The sequence below is a fragment of the Physella acuta genome, unplaced genomic scaffold (assembly GCF_028476545.2).
Source record: "Physella acuta isolate Inbredline_101_S28 unplaced genomic scaffold, ASM2847654v3 ptg000038l, whole genome shotgun sequence".
In the NCBI taxonomy this organism is placed as follows: Eukaryota; Metazoa; Mollusca; class Gastropoda; family Physidae; genus Physella; species Physella acuta.
Genome location: NW_026731558.1, coordinates 745,460 through 769,640, shown reverse-complemented (window position 1 = coordinate 769,640; position 24,181 = coordinate 745,460). Strand labels below are relative to the sequence as shown.

The 24,181-nt window shown below is 46.5% G+C and overlaps 3 protein-coding genes across 3 annotated transcripts in view; all 3 read right to left on the bottom strand.

Moving 5' to 3' along the window:
- Positions 1-10,245, bottom strand: part of LOC131943466 (protein jagged-1) — a 75,285-nt gene extending 65,040 nt beyond the window's left edge. Inside the window, exons 1-2 of the mRNA XM_059303625.1 lie at positions 9,676-10,245; positions 9,008-9,268 (exon numbers count right to left, since the gene is read on the bottom strand). Coding sequence (XP_059159608.1) covers positions 9,008-9,268; positions 9,676-9,783 — 369 coding nt within the window. The 5' untranslated portion in view covers positions 9,784-10,245. The remainder of the gene's footprint in view (positions 1-9,007; positions 9,269-9,675) is intronic.
- Positions 1-24,181, bottom strand: part of LOC131943533 (ribonuclease P protein subunit p20-like) — a 138,265-nt gene that overhangs the window by 78,845 nt on the left and 35,239 nt on the right. The window lies entirely within an intron of this gene.
- On the bottom strand, positions 20,541-22,868 carry LOC131943061 (proline-rich protein 36-like). Its single transcript, XM_059303074.1, has one exon. It carries the CDS (start codon positions 22,866-22,868, stop codon positions 20,541-20,543), a length of 2,328 nt encoding a protein of 775 aa, XP_059159057.1.

Genomic DNA, 24,181 nt, shown 5'->3' with positions numbered 1-24,181 from the left:
AGCACTCGAGTAGGTGGAGCACTCCAGTAGTAGGTGGAGCACTTCAGTAGGTGGAGCACTCGAGTAGGTGGAGCACTCCAGTAGTAGGTGGAGCACTCCAGTAGTAGGTGGAGCACTTCAGTAGGTGGAGCACTCCAGTAGGTGGAGCACTCCAGTAGTAGGTGGAGCACTCCAGTAGTAGGTGGGACACTCCAGTAGGTGGAGCACTACAGTAGGTGGAGCACTACAGTAGGTGGAGCACTCCAGTAGGTGGAGCACTCCAGTAGGTGGAGCACTCCAGTAGTAGGTGGAGCAATTTAGTAGGTGGAGCACTCGAGTAGGTGGAGCACTCCAGTAGTAGGTGGAGCACTTCAGTAGGTGGAGCACTCGAGTAGGTGGAGCACTCCAGTAGGTAGAGCACTCCAGTAGTAGGTGGAGCACTCCAGTAGGTGGAGCACTCGAGTAGGTGGAGCACTCCAGTAGTAGGTGGAGCACTTCAGTAGGTGGAGCACTCGAGTAGGTGGAGCACTCCAGTAGTAGGTGGAGCACTCCAGTAGTAGGTGGAGCACTTCAGTAGGTGGAGCACTCCAGTAGGTGGAGCACTCCAGTAGTAGGTGGAGCACTCCAGTAGTAGGTGGGACACTCCAGTAGGTGGAGCACTCCAGTAGTAGGTGGAGCACTCCAGTAGTAGGTGGAGCACTCCAGTAGTAGGTGGGACACTCCAGTAGGTGGAGCACTCCAGTAGGTGGAGCACTCCAGTAGGTGGAGCACTCCAGTACGTGGAGCACTCCAGTAGTAGGTGGAGCACTCCAGTAGGTGGAGCACTCCAGTAGTAGGTGGAGCACTCCAGTAGTAGGTGGGACACTCCAGTAGGTGGAGCACTACAGTAGGTGGAGCACTCCAGTAGGTGGAGCACTCCAGTAGGTGGAGCACTCCAGTAGGTGGAGCACTCGAGTAGGTGGAGCACTCCAGTAGTAGGTGGAGCACTCCAGTAGTAGGTGGGACACTCCAGTAGGTGGAGCACTCCAGTAGGTGGAGCACTCCAGTAGGTGGAGCACTCCAGTAGGTGGAGCACTCCAGTAGGTGGGACACTCCAGTAGGTGGAGCACTCCAGTAGTAGGTGGAGCACTCCAGTAGGTGGAGCACTCCATTAGTAGGTGGGACACTCCAGTAGGTGGAGCACTCCAGTAGGTGGAGCACTCCAGTAGGTGGAGCACTCCAGTAGGTGGAGCACTCCAGTAGGTGGAGCACTCCAGTAGGTGGAGCACTCCAGTAGGTGGAGCACTCCAGTAGGTGGAGCACTCCAGTAGTAGGTGGAGCACTCGAGTAGGTGGAGCACTCGAGTAGGTGGAGCACTCCAGTAGTAGGTGGAGCACTCCAGTAGTAGGTGGAGCACTCGAGTAGGTGGAGCACTCGAGTAGGTGGAGCACTCCAGTAGTAGGTGGAGCACTCCAGTAGTTGGAGCACTCCAGTAGTAGGTGGAGCACTTCAGTAGGTGGAGCACTCCAGTAGTAGGTGGAGCACTCCAGTAGTAGGTGGAGCACTCCTGTAGTAGGTGGAGCACTTCAGTAGTTGGAGCACTCCTGTAGTAGGTGGAGCACTTCAGTAGGTGGAGCACTCCAGTAGTAGGTGGAGCACTCCAGTAGTAGGTGGAGCACTCCAGTAGGTGGAGCACTCCAGTAGGTGGAGCACTCCAGTAGGTGGAGCACTCCAGTAGGTGGAGCACTCCAGTAGGTGGAGCACTCCAGTAGGTGGAGCACTACAGCAGTAGGTGGAGCACTCCAGTAGTAGGTGGAGCACTCCAGTAGGTGGAGCACTCCAGTAGGTGGAGCACTCCAGTAGGTGGAGCACTCCAGTAGTAGGTGGAGCACTCCAGTAGGTGGAGCACTAAAGTAGGTGGAGCACTCCAGTAGTAGATGGAGCACTCCAGTAGTAGCTGGAGCACTCCAGTAGTAGGTGGAGCACTCCAGTAGGTGGAGCACTCCAGTAGGTGGAGCACTCCAGTAGGTGGAGCACTCCAGTAGGTGGAGCACTCCAGCAGTAGGTGGAGCACTCCAGTAGGTGGAGCACTCCAGTAGTAGGTGGAGCTCTCCAGTAGTAGGTGGAGCTCTTCAGTAGGTGGAGCACTCCAGTAGGTGGAGCACTCCAGTAGGTGGGACACTCCAGTAGTAGGTGGAGCACTCCAGTAGGTGGAGCACTCCAGTAGGTGGAGCACTCCAGTAGGTGGAGCACTCCAGTAGTAGGTGGAGCACTCCAGTAGGTGGAGCACTCCAGTAGGTGGAGCACTCCAGTAGGTGGAGCACTCTAGTAGGTGGGACACTCCAGTAGTAGGTGGAGCACTCCAGTAGTAGGTGGAGCACTCCAGTAGGTGGAGCACTACAGCAGTAGGTGGAGCACTCCAGTAGGTGGAGCACTCCAGTAGCAGGTGGAGCACTCCAGTAGGTGGAGCACTCCAGTAGTAGGTGGAGCACTCCAGTAGGTGGAGCACTAAAGTAGGTGGAGCACTCCAGTAGTAGCTGGAGCACTCCAGTAGTAGCTGGAGCACTCCAGTAGTAGGTGGAGCACTCCAGTAGGTGGAGCACTCCAGTAGGTGGAGCACTCCAGTAGGTGGAGCACTCCAGTAGGTGGAGCACTCCAGCAGTAGGTGGAGCACTCCAGTAGGTGGAGCACTCCAGTAGTAGGTGGAGCTCTCCAGTAGTAGGTGGAGCTCTTCAGTAGGTGGAGCACTCCAGTAGGTGGAGCACTCCAGTAGGTGGGACACTCCAGTAGTAGGTGGAGCACTCCAGTAGTAGGTGGAGCACTCCAGTAGTAGGTGGAGCACTCCAGTAGTAGGTGGAGCACTCCAGTAGTAGGTGGAGCACTCCAGTAGTAGGTGGAGCACTCCAGTAGGTGGAGCACTCTAGTAGGTGGGACACTCCAGTAGTAGGTGGAGCACTCCAGTAGTAGGTGGAGCACTCCAGTAGTAGGTGGAGCACTCCAGTAGTAGGTGGAGCACTCCAGTAGGTGGAGCACTCCAGTAGGTGGAGCACTCTAGTAGGTGGGACACTCCAGTAGTAGGTGGAGCACTCCAGTAGTAGGTGGAGCACTCCAGTAGGTGGAGCACTACAGCAGTAGGTGGAGCACTCCAGTAGGTGGAGCACTCCAGTAGCAGGTGGAGCACTCCAGTAGGTGGAGCACTCCAGCAGTAGGTGGAGCACTCCAGTAGGTGGAGCACTCCAGTAGGTGGAGCACTTCAGTAGGTGGAGCACTCCAGTAGTAGGTGGAGCACTCCAGTAGGTGGAGCACTACAGCAGTAGGTGGAGCACTCCAGTAGGTGGAGCACTCCAGTAGGTGGAGCACTCCAGTAGGTGGAGCACTCCAGTAGGTGGAGCACTCCAGTAGGTGGAGCACTCCAGTAGTAGGTGGAGCACTCCAGTAGGTGGAGCACTCCAGTAGGTGGAGCACTCCATTAGTAGGTGGGACACTCCAGTAGGTGGAGCACTCCAGTAGGTGGAGCACTCCAGTAGGTGGGACACTCGAGTAGGTGGAGCACTCCAGTAGTAGGTGGAGCACTCCAGTAGGTGGAGCACTCCAGTAGGTGGAGCACTACAGCAGTAGGTGGAGCACTCCAGTAGTAGGTGGAGCACTCCAGTAGTAGGTGGAGCACTCCAGTAGGTGGAACACTTCAGTAGGTGGAGCACTCCAGTAGGTGGAGCACTCCAGTAGGTGGAGCACTAAAGTAGTAGGTGGAGCACTCCAGTAGGTGGAACACTTCAGTAGGTGGAGCACTCCAGTAGGTGGAGCACTCCAGTAGGTGGAGCACTCCAGTAGGTGGAGCACTAAAGTAGTAGGTGGAGCACTCGAGTAGGTGGAGCACTCGAGTAGGTGGAGCACTCCAGTAGTAGGTGGAGCACTCCAGTAGTAGGTGGAGCACTCCATTAGTAGGTGGAGCACTACAGTAGTAGGTGGAGCACTCCAGTAGGTGGAGCACTAAAGTAGTAGGTGGAGCACTCGAGTAGGTGGAGCACTCCAGTAGTAGGTGGAGCACTCCAGTAGTAGGTGGAGCACTCCAGTAGTAGGTGGAGCACTCCAGTAGGTGGAGCACTCCAGTAGTAGGTGGAGCACTCCAGTAGGTGGAGCACTTCAGTAGTAGGTGGAGCACTCCAGTAGTAGGTGGAGCACTCCAGTAGGTGGAGCACTCCAGTAGTAGGTGGAGCACTCCAGTAGTAGGTGGAGCACTCCAGTAGGTGGGACACTCCAGTAGGTGGAGCACTCCAGTAGTAGGTGGAGCACTCCAGTAGTAGGTGGAGCACTCCAGTAGTAGGTGGAGCACTCCAGTAGGTGGAGCACTCCAGTAGTAGGTGGAGCACTTCAGTAGTAGGTGGAGCACTCCAGTAGTAGGTGGAGCACTCCAGTAGGTGGAACACTTCAGTAGTAGGTGGAGCACTCCAGTAGGTGGAGCACTCCAGTAGGTGGGACACTCCAGTAGTATGTGGAGCACTCCAGTGGTAGGCGGGACACTCCAGTAGTAGGTGGAGCACTCCAGTAGGTGGAGCACTCCAGTAGTAGGTGGAGCACTCCAGTAGGTGGAGCACTCCAGTAGTAGGTGGAGCACTCCAGTAGGTGGAGCACTCCAGTAGGTGGAACACTCCAGTAGGTGGAGCACTCCAGTAGGTGGGACACTCCAGTGGTAGGTGGAGCACTCCAGTAGGTGGAGCACTCCAGTAGTAGGTGGGGCACTCCAGTAGTAGGTGGAGCACTCCAGTAGGTGGAGCACTCCAGTAGTAGGTGGGGCACTCCAGTAGGTGGAGCACTCCTGTAGCAGTAGTTCATCGTCTGGGTGGTTTAGTTTCGTGGCGCCCTAAAGCTTAACTACCAACAGGGCGTTTTCGTTTTAGCACCCTATTGCTAGATCAGCGTGAAGATGAAAGCGACGTGACCCCCCCCCCCCCCCTCAAACATCAGACCATCACCTGCCAACCACCAGTTAACCTTCACACTAGACTTTACTCAAACCCCTCTTCCCAGAACAAAAACCGCCTAACGCATACATAAGAAAATTTTATATTTAATGATAGGCCTTTATAAAAATAAGTGCAATATACCAAAATTATTATTCAACACAATATTAAACAGTTTTAACGGTAATTTTAAAGTCTGTATTTTTAAACCGCATGGCGCTTGAGTAGAAAAGAATTATCGGGAAAGTTTCAGTGATGTTATCGCAATGTCTTTTCTTCCCTCTGTAGGGAAACATTTCCCCTTAAAGCAGGACTTATTGCTTGCTAAAGGACCCTTGAGAAATCTCGAAGGTTCCCCACTGAACAATGACACCGACGAGTTTTGGCCCTCGCGATGCAGTTCCCGTTCAGTTCCCGTTCCTTTTGACAAGTCGTGTAAAGTTCAATAGGTGAGGCAGTAGACGCATGCACCTGCTAGAAACCCTCCCCATTCTCAGATTTCAATTTTTTGCTTAGTCTGTGAGTCTTTTCTTCCAATGGAGAGTTAATGATAGGACGATTCTTAAATATTTTTATTTTATTTCGTTAATAACTAATTTTAGATCATTATTTTTTTTGCAAAGAGCTACGTACAAATTCGCTGATTTAAAATGTATAATATATATATATATATATATATATATATATATATATGTGTGTGTGTGTGTGTGTGTGTGTATTTGTGTGTATGTGTGTATACAAGTGTGTGTGTGTGTGTGCGTTAGAGAAACAGGTAATTTGATTTCCAGTATTTTTTTGGCAAACAAAGCTAGAAGAAAAACAGAAAGTAAATGGTTCTGGAAAAATGATTTCATTTGGTAGGCATCAGTACTGGGGATCGCAGGAGATAAACACTTCATTCCCTTCTAACTTAAGACTAGCTGATCCCCCCCCCCCCCCAGTCTTATAATGGTGGCCCCTACAACGTAGATTCCCCCTAAGACCGGTAGCACCTATGACGTACCCCCCCTACCTGAGTCTAAAACCGGTGGCACCTATGACGTATCCCCCCCAGATCTAAGACCGGTGGCACCTTTGACGTATCCCCCCCCCCCAGTCTAAGACCGGTAGCACCTATGACGTATCCCCCCCCTACCTGACTCTAAGACCGGTGGCACCTATGACGTATCCCCCCCCTACCTGACTCTAAGACCGGTGGCACCTATGACGTATCCCCCCCACCTGACTCTAAGACCGGTAGCACCTATGACGTATCCCCCCCCCCAGTCTAAGACCGGTGGCACCTATGACGTATCCCCCCCCCAGTCTAAGACCGGTGGCACCTATGACGTATCCCCCCCCTACCTGACTCTAAGACCGGTGGCACCTATGACGTATCCCCCCCCCAGTCTAAGACCGGTGGCACCTATGACGTATCCCCCCCCCCAGTCTAAGACCGGTGGCACCTATGACGTATCCCCCCCCCAGTCTAAGACCGGTGGCACCTATGACGTATCCCCCCCCCAGTCTAAGACCGGTGGCACCTATGACGTATCCCCCCCCCAGTCTAAGACCGGTGGCACCTATGACGTATTCCCCCCTTACCTGACTCTAAGACCGGTGGCACCTATGACGTATCCCCCCACCAGTCTAAGACCGGTGGCACCTATGACGTATCCCCCCCCCCCTCAGTCTAAGACCGGTGGCACCTATGACGTATCCCCCCCCCCCCTCAGTCTAAGACTGGTGGCACCTATGGCCCCCACAAAACCTGGAGCTGTCAAGTTGTGTTTATCCGGTTGTTTGACGTTAGCTACACACTCGGTTAATCTCGCCTTAACCCACAATCCAGGTAATCACCGCCTTCAGGTAATCACCGCCTTCAGCCGTACGCGTTCATTCACTCCACAACCAGACCTGCCCACTGAGGCCGCTTGCAAAAACACAAAAACAATCCATTTTTACATCCACAAACACCAGACTTCATTTAAACATATTCTAAAGAAATCCCCACTAAGTCAGAATCAAAACTTTAAAATATTTTTGCAAGAACTATTTTTTATGATGCGAGAAGCCCGGCCCACCCACACTCTACTCGTCAGGTCTCGTCTGCTCCGAGTGTGTTCACGAGACGGCCTGTCTTCTGCTAAGTTTGAATACCCGCAGGAATTGAAAGGCTGCTTCAGGCTAACAATAGAAAACTACCCACAAACCAGTGCGTTCAACTTTTCCAAAGTTTTATTAATGGAGTTGTTTGCTCTGAAAATTAGATTTTGTTATTGTTAAACATAAGCTATAGACCAGTTTTAGCGATAATGGGTCGCTTTTCATCGAGGCTATGCTGTAGCAGGCCCTATACCGCCAGCATAGATTAGTCGGGGTCTCGTGTATCTAGGCCTAGCTATGTCAAATGGGGTGGGTGTGGTGGGGGGGGGGGGGGTCTGTTCCTTGTTGAACTTCGTTCGAAGTGTTGAACATTATGTCGATGAACTCGAGAGTCCGACTTTTTCTAGGACGTGTCATTGGAATCCCGAATGGGGCTGGTAACACGAAGTATTATGACAGATAAATATACCATACGACACGTGGATATAGCTAAAAGATACCCTTATAAAGTTAATTACTAAATTATTTTTTTAGTAACTTACTTGACGAGTAAATTTAATCGCTTCTCATTAAAAAAAAACGGCTTAACGCTGTGTTGTAGTGAGTGTTTTTTTATCGTTGTTGTTGATGTTTTTTGACGATAGTCAAGGTAAAGATTTTGTTTTGGATAATGGATGACGTCAGCGCTGTAATACTATTGAGAAAACTAATCAGGTTTCCTTAAAAACTTTATCGTTTTCCTTAACTACTAAATCAGTTTTCCTACGAAACTAAATCAGCTACCCTACGAAACTAAATAAGTTTTCCTAAACAACTAAATCCGTTTTCATACGAAACTAAGTCAGTTTTTCTACGAACTACGAAACCAAATCAGTTTTCCTACGAAACTAATTCAATTTTCCTTCGCAACAAAATTAGTTTCCCCACTTTTCTTTGAATGATCTAAAATCGCAAGTGACGAGGGTTTTTTAAATGTAGCAGATCATGCGCCATTGTAATTTGTGCCGCGTCGGCGTTTTCTTATGCTGTCGTCTGCAAGTGAATATCATTCATTATTGAGGTGAATAGAGCCGGGCAAGTTGTGAGGTTTTAGCTCCCCGAACTGTGAGGTTTTAGCTCCCCGAACTGTGAGGTTTTAGCTCCCCCGAACTGTGAGGTTTTAGCTCCCCGAACTGTGAGGTTTTAGCTCCCCCGAACTGTGAGGTTTTAGCTCCCCGAACTGTGAGGTTTTAGCTCCCCGAACTGCCGTGATGCTGGATAAAACGGCCAGCTGATGTAACCTTTTAGCACGCATGAGGACAAAAAGCCAGGAATGTAATTCTCATTGTAAACACAGCATGCGAGAGTCGACGCTGGATGCCAGAGCTTGAATGCCAGGTTTATTAACAGTTAAACGATTCTTCACAAACGGGATATAAAAAAGCGCAAAGATTAAAACATTCTTGTATCTTTTGGCGATAGTGCTCGTAAATAAAAATGTTTTCAAAACATGAACAGCTTTGAACTTTTGTCCCTGACCTAGGTTAGCAGAAGTTGAGTTCACCCCGCCCGGGCATTGCTGTATGTCGCGACTTTTTAAATAAATTGCCGTTCCGGCAAGACGTTGTCCTGGCTAATATTAATATATCCTTATGAGCAAGCTAAGCAACAGTTTAAATGATAAATAATCCACGAGAAGATTTAGAGAAACTTCCAAAAAAGATTTTAAAAATAGTTTACAAATGTACCCTTATAGTCGTCTTCTTGGAACAATAGAATAAATTGTACTGAGTCAAAGAATAAGCTTTCTGAGTCCATAGCTACATGGTTATTAAAATGTCATAATTAAGCTTTTATGAATTGATTTGTATTTTAATGAGTTTAAAATCTAAGCAAGCTACAAATATTTCAATTATTTAAGAATATATTGTTGCTAGTGTATCGCTACTGCGCCATCTGAAATTACCCCACCCCCTCCTGAAATGAAAAAGACATAAGGAAATACTAAAGACGAATCTACTCACCATCCACGCAAAGCCGAAGGGAATCTGCACGAGCGTCTGGTGGCTATCCAATGGGTATCTGAACTCATTGCCTCCCAGAACCTCCGTCGTGAAGTTCCCGAACGTGCAGTGGCCCTCAGCCGACACGATGTCCATAAACTCCTTGAGACAAACCCGCACGTATGTCTCGCACGAGTCCTTGCACCCTTTGGAGGGGTCCTCGCCCTCATCACAGCACGTGCCTACAGCCGTCTCACCCCGCACATTCCGCACACTCTCAAGCTGGGGACGACAAGGGCGGGGGGGGGGGTAGTCATAGATACGTCATAACCGGCTCGTCAAGGTCAATGTCAGGATCAATGTCATGGTCGATGTGAGAGTCCATGTTACAATTTATGCTAGGGTCAACTTCATGGTCAGTGTCATACTTAATGTCAAGGTCAATGTCATGGTCAATGTTAGAGTTTGTGTTAGGGTAAACGGCATGGTCAATGTCATAGTTCATGTCATAGTTGATGTCATGGACGACGTCATAATTTGTTTACTAATTCAGCCATTTCAAAATAAAACTTGTAAGTGGACAGTTGGGTATTACTGTATGTGAGAGGCAGTGTAAAGGTGGGACAGTTTATAAGTTGGAGTAATGCTGTAGGAAGGTGTTGCTGCATGAAGCCGTGTCCTTGACCTACCTGCAGTTGGAAGACTCCCGTCCCAGCCGTCGGGTCTGGTGCCAGTAGAAGCAGCAGCGGCACACAACGAAGCAGCAACTCAAGCATCCGACAGGGCAGACGACTCATCGTTCGCACCGCGCGGCTTGCAACAGGTGAGTGTTCTCCCCCTAGAATATCTTCCTCCGTCGCCCCTGGGGTTTGTATCGCATACTCTCGCGTCACTTCCGCTGGAGCACGTGCTTGGGAAACTGTGTGCTGGATACCGGGACGGACCGCGAACCAACATTCCTACAGCTGGACTGCATGGGAAGTGGACTACGTACGTCAGGCAGCGCCCTCTAGGGTGCCGGACCGGCGCCTCATGGTGCCATGCCCCCTCTCTAGAGGCGGCGCAATGAAATACACATCACCGTCACACAAAGCAATCCGAGAAATCAGAAATGTACTCCAAATCAGAACTGCACCAAATCAGAACTTTGCACTAAATGAGAACGTTGCACCAAATTAGAACTGTACTCCAAATCAGAACAGTCCACAAAGTTAGAATTGTCCTACTTTCTATGACTAACCCGAACTGTCTATCACTTAAAAGCTATATTTAGAGTACAAAGATTGATTAAAATAAAATTCACACAATAAAGCTAACATTCAAACGAAGTCGGGAGTGGAGTAATACTTCTAAAATCGGGAGTGGAGTAATACTTCTAAAATCGGGAATGGAGTAATACTTCTAAAATCGGGAGTGGAGTAATACTTCTGAAGTCGGGAGTGGAGTAATACTTCTAGAGTGGGGAGTGGAGTAACTTCTAAATTCTAAAGTAAGACTACAGAGTTGAGCAGTAAGCAGCTAGCAGGACATGACAACGGACTAGTATCTCGACGGGACCAGGTGTTTACTGTATGTGACGTATTCCATTGTCCAGGTCACGTGACTTTTAACGACACATGCGGTGTGTTTATCCTTGAGCCACCTAAACCTGACATAAATTATGTACTCTAGCCCATTATGAGACGCTCTTTAAATGACGGGTTTCGGAATAATTCGGCTATTATTGGTAGGATAAAAACTCCACTGTTTCCACTTGAATGAGACTCCTCTAGCCGTCCAGACGGCCATAGCCAGGGATCAACCGGTCTTTTAACCGTCTAGTCTCTCTATGGAGGTAACATCGTCATCATCTCGTCCTAGCGAATAAGTTGATCTACACAATGAAGTTAATGGTCGCCCAGTGTTGACAAGAAGGGGGAATAAAGCAGGCGTTGATGAGATCCCCCCGCGCCCTTTCTGTGTTCACCACCCCGAGATGCGTATCTGGGGTGTGCTCGACCCTCGCGCCTTGACGCCCCACAACTTACCCGGATGATAATAAAACGCATCCACAATCGCGGCCATTGTGCTGGGAAAATGTCGCACTTATTTGACGGACTTTTTCTTTTACTTTGAAGTTTTACTCCGTGTTTCAATGGGGAGAGATAGGCGTATTTACAGGAAGGTGTGTGGTGGGGATGTGGGGGGGGGGGGGGTGGATATCATTAATATGTCTTTGATTTTTCTAAGATGGAGGAGGTGAAGGTTGAGAGGGGGGGGGGGTGTCCATTAAATAAGACTATTTTTAAATCGGTGGTTTGGTAGGTGATCTGACATTACAGATTCATATGTTGTTTTTTTTTGGGTGTCGAGTCAATGTCTCATCGAGTCAATGTCTCATCAAGTCAATGTCTCATCGAGTCAGTGTCTCATCGAGTCAATGTCTCATCGAGTCAATGTTTCATCGAGTCAATGTTTCATCGAGTCAATGTTTCATCGAGTCAATGTTTCATCGAGTCAATGTCTCATCGAGTTAATGTCTCATGCAGTCAGTGTCTCATCGAGTCAATGTCTCATCGAGTCAATGTCTCATCGAGTCAATGTCTCATCGAGTCAATGTCTCATCAAGTCAATGTCTCATCGAGTCAGTGTCTCATCGAGTCAATGTCTCATCGAGTCAATGTTTCATCGAGTCAATGTTTCATCGAGTCAATGTTTCATCGAGTCAATGTTTCATCGAGTCAATGTCTCATCGAGTTAATGTCTCATGCAGTCAGTGTCTCATCGAGTCAATGTCTCATCGAGTCAATGTCTCATCGAGTCAATGTCTCATCGAGTCAATGTCTCATCGAGTCAGTGTCTCATTATAAAAACGTGTTTTTTAAGCTTTCTGCCACTAGATTCTGTAGTTAGGACAGCTCGCTACATTCTCAGTTCTGCCAATGTCCAGTTACAGCAAGTTTGATGATATATTTCACTCTGAGTCCTTACCCTGCGACTCATTGACAATTTTACAACTTTTCCCAGACGCGACCCAACGATGGCCAAACTATTTCCTTAGTTCTCTGAATATCCCATGCGTATAGCTGCGAGGTTGGCACGGCCATAGTTTAATTACACACGTTTTTTACCAGTTAATTTTTATCAGACAGCTTTAATCAGAACGTCAAGAATTAATTATGCTTAACAAGAGACGTGGATCTAACAGGGTAGTCGTTGAATATCTGGCCGTTTCCTGACATGAAGGAGAGATCCAAGTGTGGAGAGCTCATCAAACAGTAGGTGACACCGTGTTGACTGAACACATTGACAGTACAAAGTGTTGATACTCGGGTGACACCGTGTGGACTGAACACATTGACAGTACAAAGTGTTGATACTCGGGTGACACCGTGTGGACTGAACACATTGACAGTACAAAGTGTTGATACTCGGGTGACACCGTGTGGACTGAACACATTGACAGTACAAAGTGTTGATACTCGGGTGACACCGTGTGGACTGAACACATTGACAGTACAAAGTGTTGATACTCGGATGACACCGTGTTGACTGAACACATTGACAGTACAAAGTGTTGATACTCGGGTGACACCGTGTTGACTGAACACATTGACAGTACAAAGTGTTGATACTCGGGTGACACCGTGTGGACTGAACACATTGACAGTACAAAGTGTTGATACTCGGGTGACACCGTGTTGACTGAACACATTGACAGTACAAAGTGTTGATACTCGTCACACACCTCGGCGCGTGACCAAACCGGGTAATTTTAGACGCGAGTGCATGGGGCTAAGAATAGACAACATGGCGGCGATGTTGACGTAGGCGATTAGGTGACGTTTACACAAATAATTAAGTGACGATTTACACAAATGATTAAGTGGGTGTAGCAGGCGGTGATACGATACTGTTTAGCTAGGTATGGGTTCGGGGCGTGACAAACTTACAGCAGACGATCGCTAGTGTGGAGAAGCAGACGATATCTTACAACTGGAAGAATACAAAAGACTACGCCTCAGAACAAACTCCACACAAAAGAATCTTACATGACATTCAGGCAAAAATGATGGGATATAATTGGAAAAATAATCGGGTTCTGGGGTACGGTACAGAAACCAGAGATAAAGAAAGAGGAATTGATGTCTAGAATTTCATGCCTGAGTTTATAGCCCGGGTTAAGACTTTGTCGTCTGCTGGTTGTGAGAAGTAAGACTAAATTTCTTCCACGTTTGGAACTAGTTCCAAAGATAACAAATTAGTTCTAGATGTTTGAAAAAAAAATACAATCAAACTTTCATCATTTCTCGTCTGCTCCGAAGATCATTGTAAGAGAAGAAAAAACCCAGCCGTTAAGCGTGGCTGGTGTTTGCGGGCGGGAACAAGGTGGAAGGTAATTCTCATTGGGCAAGACACCACCAGGTCTTGATTGGAAGGTAATTCTCATTGGGCAAGACACCACCAGGTCTTGATTGGAAGGTAATTCTCATTAGGCAAGACACCACCAGGTCTTGATTGGAAGGTAATTCTCATTAGGCAAGACACCACCAGGTCTTGATTGGAAGGTAATTCTCATTGGGCAAGACACCACCAGGTCTTGATTGGAAGGTAATTCTCATTGGGCAAGACACCACCAGGTCTTGATTGGAAGGTAATTCTCATTAGGCAAGACACCACCAGGTCTTGATTGGAAGGTAATTCTCATTGGGCAAGACACCACCAAGGCAGCTTAGGTGAGGGGAAACTAGGCCCTGATGACGTCATGTGTACCGGCTAATTACCGAGCCGCACCACCTGTTCAGTCATAACAACTCTTTTTTTTTTTAAAGACGTGTGTTCTCCTGGTAGTCTGCTAGACATACTGGTGATTGTTTGGTAGTGGTTGTTTGGTGGTTGTTTGGTGGTTGTTTGGTGGTGGTTGGAAGAGGGTGGTTGTTTTATGGTGGTTGTTTAGTGGTGGTTGTTTGGTGGTGGTTGTTTGGTGGTGGTTGTTTAATGGTGGTTGTTTGATGGTGGTTGTTTGATGGTGGTTGTATAGTGGTGTTTGTATTATGGCGGTAATTACGGTCGGATAGCGGTAACTGTAAAAAGCAATATGGCCGTCTATTATAACCACAAGACAAGAGGACAAAACTCCCTTTACAAAATACATTGTGAAAAATTAACTCCCCTTACATAAAACTTAATCATGAATTTACACGTCAGTTATCTCCCCCCACTAGACAGAGCAATCACAGGAGCAGACAACCAATATACTCCTGTACTTTCACTTTCACCACTGCTATAATAGATAGGTGCCATGATGTAAAAGTTAACACGGGCCCAAACTTTAGCCCTCAGCTATGATGTAAAAGTTAACAAGGGCCCAGCCAAACTTTAGCCCATCATCATATTCAGGCACATCACGTGATAAATGCCGTTTAAACGAAGACTACAGTATCGAACAAGCTTTCAACTTCCGCCATGTTGGGAACTCTTCCATTAAGACTAGAACCGGATGTGGCATGCGACTGTTTTGTGTCTGCTAACTGGTTCCTCCTGATGCTGCTATCTCGCCTTGGTGGCCTGGTGTCTTACTTAACCGTGCCTTTTGTTCAGCACGGGTTAAACGGTTAAAAAAATAATGCCAATCAATGCTCAGCTTGGCCAGATTTTTCTCAAAAGGAAAGCTAAACTTGGTTTATTGTTAAAGCTTTACAGGCAACACGTTTTGTATTCAGAACAAAAATTGAACTTTCTTTCAATCCGAAATTTGTAAAAATCGATTGTTGTAAGTCGATGCTAGTCCCGCGAACGTCTGTTACTCAAGGGCGGGATAACTCTGGGTTGGAAATAGGGGCTATCATCACCAGATGCAGTGAGTGGCAGGGGCGATAATCCTTGATAATCGCTATAGAAATATGAGATGGGATTATATTTGAGGACGAAGCTTTGCATTTTTTTTTTAAATTTAAATCTAAGTTGTGCGGCTGGATTATAAATGCGGTGAATTTTTTTTACAGATATGCGATTAAATTTTGTTTAATCCGGTAGATCAATTCTAAAAAATGGTATAAATTATTTGATTGTAAATACAGAAGATAAGCGAGTGGGTTAAACCTTTAAAAAGTGTTTGGAAAAAATTTGTTTGTGTTGCAGATGGTGTTTGTAGTACATACGGTGTTTGTAGTACATACGGTGTTTGTATTAAATACGGTGTTTGTAGTACATACGGTGTTTGTATCTTATAGTTTATGCGTATCTGTCAATGTGTTCCTATATATTATGCTACAATGCTTGTATGGTGAAGCGACTTTGTATGTTTCAAAATGGTAATATGCTGCAGTGCGTATGTATGCTAAAATATAATTGTATGATTTGGTATTGTTGTAAGCTATAATAATGTGTTTGTATGCTATAGCGCGTGTTATATGCTATAGTTGTGTATGCTACAGAGTATGTTTGTATGTTGCAGGGTATGTGTATGCTATAATGTATGTGTATGCTACAGAGTGTTTGTATGTTGCAGGGTATGTGTATGCTATAATGTATGTGTATGCTACAGAGTGTGTTTGTATGTTGCAGGGTATGTGTAAGCTATGATGTATGTGTATGCTACAGAGTGTTTTTGTATGTTGCAGGGTATGTGTATGCTACAGAGTGTTTTTGTATGTTGCAGGGTATGTGTATGCTACAGAGTGTTTTTGTATGTTGCAGGGTATGTGTATGCTACATTGTGTTTGTATGCCACGTTTACATTCGGTAGCTGGCTGTCAAATGTCACACGCAAATGGGCGGCGATAGAATGGGGGCGGGGAAGATTCTAAATATAAATCAAATGTATAGCGGGTCATAGGATTTAATTTCAAATGTATTCAGATATGTTTGTATAGCCGCGGCAATACCTCAAATATTTATCCATAGACAAGCAAACATATTTTCACTCTGACAGTATACAATATATTTTACTCAACATGCTTCACGCTAAGTATTTCACCCAAAACATTACACCTATTATTTCACACAGCGTTTCTTTCAGGCACCTCTTCGTCTACCCCCCCCCCGAAACCCGAAAATTCCCCCAGAGAAAAAGTCTGAAAGAGACATTGATTTTTCCATCTTGGAGAAGCCTTTTATAACTGATCTAGAACAAAAACAGCCGCTTGAAGTCATCATGAAAATGTGTGTGTAGTTATTTTATTTTGGGTAAAGCGAAATTTAAACAAAATAACCCCTTGCAGAATGAACTTCCTAAATTTAAATTTAGAGTTCATTACCTAGCTGCATTCCGTACAATATTTAGAGTGTACACAATTTAATATAACACACACATAGGCTATATATATATATATATATATATATATATATATATATATATATATATATATATATATATAATTTTGTATTATTTAATGTTACGTAGACAAGTATCGTGTTCCTTTATTCTATTTGGGTCCATCGCCTGGTTTTGGTTCAACAATTATGTAAGGATTCAACATCAAGGATAGTGCTTGTAGCTGGCTTGCTGTCTTCTACAACAGGCTGCTGTCTTCTATAACAAACTGCTGTCTTCTATAACAGACTGCTGTCTTCTATAACAGACTGCTGTCTTCTATAACAGACTGCTGTCTCCTATAACAGGCTGCTGTCTTCTATAACAGGCTTGCCGTCTTGTATAACCGCCCTCTAGCGGGACTCCCAGTTTCGCTTTCCTAGTGTGTCAACAAGTTCAGCCTATCAGTGCGCATGACCAGACCTGAATGCATACCACGCTATTTGAAGCATGACCGGGGTGTACATAGAGACTTGAGCGGATCCAATTAGTGGAAATACACCTGCTCCATGGGGGGGGGGGGGCTGTAATATCATTTGCCGAATTTTTTTTTTGGCAGTTAAAATAACTACTGGATAGAGATTAGTGGAATGTCTAGTTCTAGGGTACACATGTGAAGACCCATTGGACGCTGTCAAGCACAAGTTCACGGGATAAAATGTAGTCGAACCATTAGACGAAAGTAGCCAAACACACATCTCAAACAGATCGCTGTAGTTCAGGTGTTTTAGAGAGACTTCATTACAGTCAAGTAATTTAGTTAGGTAAAAAGTTGAATTTCAGAATTAAGTTGATAACATTGATTAATTAAGGCGGTGGCAATTAATAATTAATAGAAAACAATCATGTACATTTAACTTTTAAAAAGTGGTCATTAAACTAGAGGAAATTAATTTATTCATTAAGTTAAATACACATGCAGAACTATCATATAAACATTGCGTCAGAACTGTCATATAAACTTTGCGTCATAACTGCCATATAAACTTTGCGTCAGAACTTACATATAAACTTTGCGTCAGACTTTAACATACAACATGTGACGTGTGACAGAAGGCATGAGACATACGACATACGAAGGGCGACATGTGAAAAAAGAACACGTGACATAGGATATGTGAAGGAAGACGTGTGATATATGATATGTGACACATGACATGTGACATATGACAGAAGGCGTGTGACAACAGCATGCGGTAAATGATGTCTGACAGAAGATGTAGCAGTTAAAAGATGTAGCTCATTATCAGCAGCGTGATGTACAAGCACCATGTACACAGTCCGGAATCATACATATGTACACACTTGTGTATAGTACACACTTGTGTATAGTAAACACTTGTGTATAGTACACACTTGTGTATAGTAAACACTAGAGCTGGAATCCTAAGTATGTACACACTTGTATATAGTACACACTAGAACTACGGTAACACCACAGTATGGTTTAAATATAGCAGTTTACACACCACAGAATGGTGTAAATATAGAAGTTTTCACACCACAGAATGGTTTAAATATAGCAGTTTTCACACCACAGTATGGTTTAAATATAGCAGTTTACACACCACAGAATGGTGTAAATATAGCAGTTTACACACCACAGAATGGTGTAAATATAGCAGTACAGGCACAGCATAGTATGTAAACAGCGACATCCCCCCCCCCCCCACACCCACCCAATATTAAAGCAGTATTAAAAGAACATAAAGTGGGCATACGATACAGATATTTAACGATCAGAACTTTTGCCCAAACACGCCAGAATTTTGAGGCACACCCTATGTTTGATGAAGGGAATTACATTCAGACCGCCCACTTAACTAAGGCAATTCCGTAACAATAATAAAAAAACCTACCAGTTTTTTAAGCAATTAAATCTTAATATCATTTACACAGTGATATCGAGAGGCCCACTGGGATAAACATGTGTTTTAAATATATAGCAGGTAGATCAGAACGGTCTAGAATTAAAAAGTTGATGCCTCAACAAACAACAATCAATGAGCTATATATAGCTTTCTTTAAAAATGATGTGTTTAACGAGCTATAGCATAAGCGAGTTACCTTTGTTGAACGAAGTCAAGTAAACACAGTTTGAACACAGGCATGAACTTTAAACACAGGCAAGAACTTTGAACACATGCATAAACTTTGAACACAGGCATGAACTCTGAACACTGGACTCCCCTAGAACAACGCGCCCGTGCACTTTAAAACTTTGGAAGAATGCGACTAGCGGAAATCTGCTCACCCTCTCTCACGTGCATGCCGTCCCCCCGGAGCAGGTCAGTTAGTGAGCCCCACAAGTTGCATGTCGCCGCATGTCGCCGCATGCTGCCGCAGATGTTGACGGTTGGCTGTCGTCGTTTGCGCCAGCGTTTGTCACTTAAGGAGGCGGGCACGTGGGCAAAGACTGGCTCCTGATTGGTCGGCTCCCGCGTGCCGTGTGAGCACAGAATTTCATCACAGCGCTCACCCCGACAACAGACCACTGGCCTGCACTGTCACTGGCAGCCGTCCAGACGTTCGTTGGTGGAGATGTTGTATAGAGGAATGTTGGAGATGTTGTATAGAGGAAATGTTGGGGATGTTGTATAGAGGAAATGTTGAAGATGTTGTATAGTGGAAATGTTGGAGATGTTGTATATAGGAAATGGTGGGGATATTGTATAGAGGAAATGTTGGGGATGTTGTATAGTGAAAATGTTGGGGATGTTGTATAGAGGAAATGTTGGGGATGTTGTATAGAGGAAATGTCTGAGATGTTGTATAGTGGAAATGTTGGGGATGTTGTATAGAGGAAATGTTGGGGATGTTGTATAGTGAAAATGTTGGGGATGTTGTATAGTGAAAATGTTGGGGATGTTGTATAGAGGAAATGTTGGGGATGTTGTATAGAGGAAATGTTGGGGATGTTGTATAGTGAAAATGTTGGGGATGTTGTATAGTGAAAATGTTGGGGATGTTGTATAGAGGAAATGTTGGGGATGTTGTATAGAGGAAATGTTGGGGATGTTGTATAGTGAAAATGTTGGGGATGTTGTATAGTGAAAATGTTGGGGATGTTGTATAGAGAAAATGTTGGGGATGTTGTATAGTGAAAATGTTGGGGATGTTGTATAGTGAAAATGTTGGGGATGTTGTATAGTGAAAATGTTGGGGATGTTGTAGAATGGAGATGGTGGGGATGTTGTATAGAGGAAATGGTGGGGATGTTGTATAGAGAAAATGTTGGGGATGTTGTATAGAGAAAATGTTGGAGATGTTGTATAGAGAAAATGTTGGGGATGTTGTAGAGTGGAGATGGTGGGGATGTTGTATAGAGAAAATGGTGGGGATGTTGTATAGTGGAAATGTTGGGGATGTTGTATAGAGGAAATGATGGGGATGTATATAGGACATTTTGGAGATGTTGTATAGAGGACGTGTTGGAGGTTGTACAGTAGAAAAGTTAGAGATGTTGTATAGTGGAAATGTTGGAGATGTTGTATAGTGAAAATGTTGGATATGTTGTATAGTAGAAATGTTAGAGATGTATAACAGTAGAAAAGCGTAGGGTGTCTGTACTGTAGAGAAGTTGGAATAGTTGTACACTGCGACTCTGTACGTGCAGCCATTTCCCGCCAGAAATCAGCAGACGAGAACCAGTAGAGCGGAACAGCGGATAGATAACCAAACGTCAAGACATTGTTTTTATTTTCTGCTGCTCAGTATATTAGACATGGAATCAAATTCCCAACGTAATCGATCAGAATTGTGATTTTAATTGTTTATGTGCACAAAATGTTGCCGATCCTTGACCTAGATAACAGACGGCTGTTCATATTTTTAAATGCGTAGCGTGGATAGATCGCGATTACCACTGAAATAATCGATTTTAGAATATACGAAACCTGAGTAAGGAAACAAGTAACTGTAAAAGTATCGAATACCTTATCGCAAATCTGTATTCGCTTTTTATAAGGTTTTCTTAATCTGGGAACTAAAAAAAAATCTTTTGTTTGGATTGATAAAGATTTGATCACGTGACTAGCTGGGCTGCAAGATGTTGCCACACAGCTTGCAGCGCCGGCTCCGATGAACGGACCTCGACAGCTTGCGAGCATGGCGGCTCTCGGGGAGGGGCCCTCCAGCCCATGTGCACCTTTCATGCGCCCTGGCTGGGGCGCCGGTGTTTGGTGTGGGGGGCGTGCCTGCCTCGTGCCGTCAGACAAAAACACGTGCGTGCGGTGCTCGCTTTAGGGGAAGTAGGTCACGTCATTCAGGCATGTCACAGGGGGAGGTCCGTCGGAGGTGAGGACAATCTGTCGGAGGTGAGGACAATCTGTCGGAGGTGAGGACACGGATGTGAGGACAATCTGTCGGAGGTGAGGACAATCTGTCGGAGGTGAGGACACGGAGGTGAGGACACGGAGGTGAGGACACGGAGGTGAGGGCAATCTGTCGGAGGTGAGGACATGGAGGTGAGGACACGGAGGTGAGGACAATCTGTCGGAGGTGAGGACACGGAGGTGAGGACACGGAGGTGAGGACACGGAGGTGAGGACAATCTGTCGGAGGTGAGGACAATCTGTCGGAGGTGAGGACAATCTGTCGGAGGTGAGGACAATCTGTCGGAGGTGAGAACACGGAGGTGAGGACACGGAGGTGAGGACAATCTGTCGGAGGTGAGGACACGGAGGTGAGGACAATCTGTCGGAGGTGAGGACAATCTGTCGGAGGTGGGGACACGGAGGTGAGGACAATCTGTCGGAGGTGAGGACAATCTGTCGGAGGTGAGGACACGGAGGTGAGGACACGGAGGTGAGGACAATCTGTCGGAGGTGAGGACAATCTGTCGGAGGTGAGGACAATCTGTCGGAGGTGAGGACAATCTGTCGGAGGTGGGGACACGGAGGTGAGGACAATCTGTCGGAGGTGAGGACAATCTGTCGGAGGTGAGGACACGGAGGTGAGGACAATCTGTCGGAGGTGAGGACACGGAGGTGAGGACACGGAGGTGAGGACAATCTGTCGGAGGTGAGGACAATCTGTCGGAGGTGAGGACAATCTGTCGGAGGTGAGGACAATCTGTCGGAGGTGGGGACACGGAGGTGAGGACAATCTGTCGGAGGTGAGGACAATCTGTCGGAGGTGAGGACACGGAGGTGAGGACAATCTGTCGGAGGTGAGGACACGGAGGTGAGGACACGGAGGTGAGGACAATCTGTCGGAGGTGAGGACACGGAGGTGAGGACACGGAGGTGAGGACAATCTGTCGGAGGTGAGGACACGGAGGTGAGGACACGGAGGTGAGGACAATCTGTCGGAGGTGAGGACACGGAGGTGAGGACACGGAGGTGAGGACAATCTGTCGGAGGTGAGGACAATCTGTCGGAGGTGAGGACAATCTGTCGGAGGTGAGGACACGGAGGTGAGGACACGGAGGTGAGGACAATCTGTCGGAGGTGAGGACACGGAGGTGAGGACACGGAGGTGAGGACAATCTGTCGGAGGTGAGGACAATCTGTCGGAGGTGGGGACACGGAGGTGAGGACAATCTGTCGGAGGTGAGGACAATCTGTCGGAGGTGAGGACACGGAGGTGAGGACAATCTGTCGGAGGTGAGGACACGGAGGTGAGGACACGGAGGTGAGGACAATCTGTCGGAGGTGAGGACACGGAGGTGAGGACACGGAGGTGAGGACAATCTGTCGGAGGTGAGGACACGGAGGTGAGGACACGGAGGTGAGGACAATCTGTCGGAGGTGAGGACACGGAGGTGAGGACACGGAGGTGAGGACAATCTGTCGGAGGTGAGGACACGGAGGTGAGGACAATCTGTCGGAGGTGAGGACAATCTGTCGGAGGTGAGGACAATCTGTCGGAGGTGAGGACACGGAGGTGAGGACACGGAGGTGAGGACAATCTGTCGGAGGTGAGGACACGGAGGTGAGGACACGGAGGTGAGGACAATCTGTCGGAGGTGAGGACACGGAGGTGAGGACACGGAGGTGAGGACACGGAGGTGAGGACAATCTGTCGGAGGTGAGGACACGGAGGTGAGGACACGGAGGTGAGGACAATCTGTCGGAGGTGAGGACAATCTGTCGGAGGTGAGGACACGGAGGTGAGGACACGGAGGTGAGGACAATCTGTCGGAGGTGAGGACACGGAGGTGAGGACACGGAGGTGAGGACAATCTGTCGGAGGTGAGGACACGGAGGTGAGGACACGGAGGTGAGGACACGGAGGTGAGGACAATCTGTCGGAGGTGAGGACACGGAGGTGAGGACACGGAGGTGAGGACAATCTGTCGGAGGTGAGGACAATCTGTCGGAGGTGAGGACAATCTGTCGGAGGTGAGGACACGGAGGTGAGGACAATCTGTCGGAGGTGAGGACACGGAGGTGAGGACACGGAGGTGAGGACAATCTGTCGGAGGTGAGGACAATCTGTCGGAGGTGAGGACACGGAGGTGAGGACAATCTGTCGGAGGTGAGGACACGGAGGTGAGGACAATCTGTCGATGATGACGTAATTGTGGTGACGTCGATCTATCGCTGGTGACGTCAGTTTGTCGGAGGTGACGTCAATGTGTCTCATCCCTAACACTGACGTCAGACAACACCATCCATTATCTTTCACAACATAAGACGAGCGTCTTCCTTCCAGGTGACCTTGAACTCGGCACGGCCTTTGATGTCACAAAGGTGTCGTCACGTGCCGCAGACCAAACTGGCATCTCCAATTTCCACCCGGTTTCCTGGCCATCCCCGTCCCTCTCCCAGCCCTGTGATCCAGGTCATTAGTCGGCTAATCTAGAGCAGGTCGCAGGATGCTGCTGCTCACGGCAGGCCGCCTGTGATCTCTGAACCAGGGTTCTAGGAGAGGGTGGCTCGAATGTAGGGGGAGGGGGGGGGGGGGGATTTTACGTCAACTTTACAAGGGTATGCGACATGTATGTCCTGATGTCGTAATACGTAGTTACAGGGATACTATGTCTCTCATTGTTGACAACATATGCACATTAAAACCTTATATATTCATAACCTTATATTCATATATATATATATATATATATATATATATATATATATATATATATATATATATATATATATATATATATATATATATGTATATATATATGTATATATATATGTATATATATATATATATATATGTATATATAGGCCTATATATATATGTATATATATATATATATATATGTATATATATATATGTATATATATATGTATATATATATATATATATGTATGTATATATATAGGCCTATATATATATGTATATATATATATATATATATATATATATATATATATATATATATATATATATATATATATATATATATATATATATATATATATATATATATCGGGGGATGTGAGGTATGTAGCAATTCATCCATTCCGTTTAGTTTCCAGCTGAATGTAGACTGGATATACCACTGAGATGAAAAATAAAAGTTTTAACGAAAGTCTGAAGTACCCCTCCACCCACCCCTCTACCCCCCCCCCCCCCCACCCCCAGCCAGCAGTAAAGCTTGACGCCGCCGGTATATTTTCTCCATGACATTGTCGTAGCGCTGAGACACCAGTAGAATGGCAAGCAGGCCCGGTCTATCAATGCTTACCGTACAAAATTGACATTAACGCTCTACACGTTGTTTAGATGTCTGCCACATGTAGATTCTGACAATTTTATCCCCCCCCCCCCCCCCGACCGGCGGACTGTTATTATTTGATGCCAGCCTTGTCTCCCCTGTGTTACCGAGTTCTTCCCCTTGTCGAGCAGATAAAAAACGATTCCCGAGTATATCATCCAATTATTAGTTTTTATCAAAGGATGTGACGTCATGCAATCTGACATTTTAAATGTCACCGTGACACAGG

What these genes read in the sequence shown, in the direction of transcription:
- LOC131943061 (XM_059303074.1), bottom strand. Translation starts at nt 22,868, where the DNA reads ATGAGACACATTGACGTCACCTCCGACAAACTGACGTCACCAGCGATA.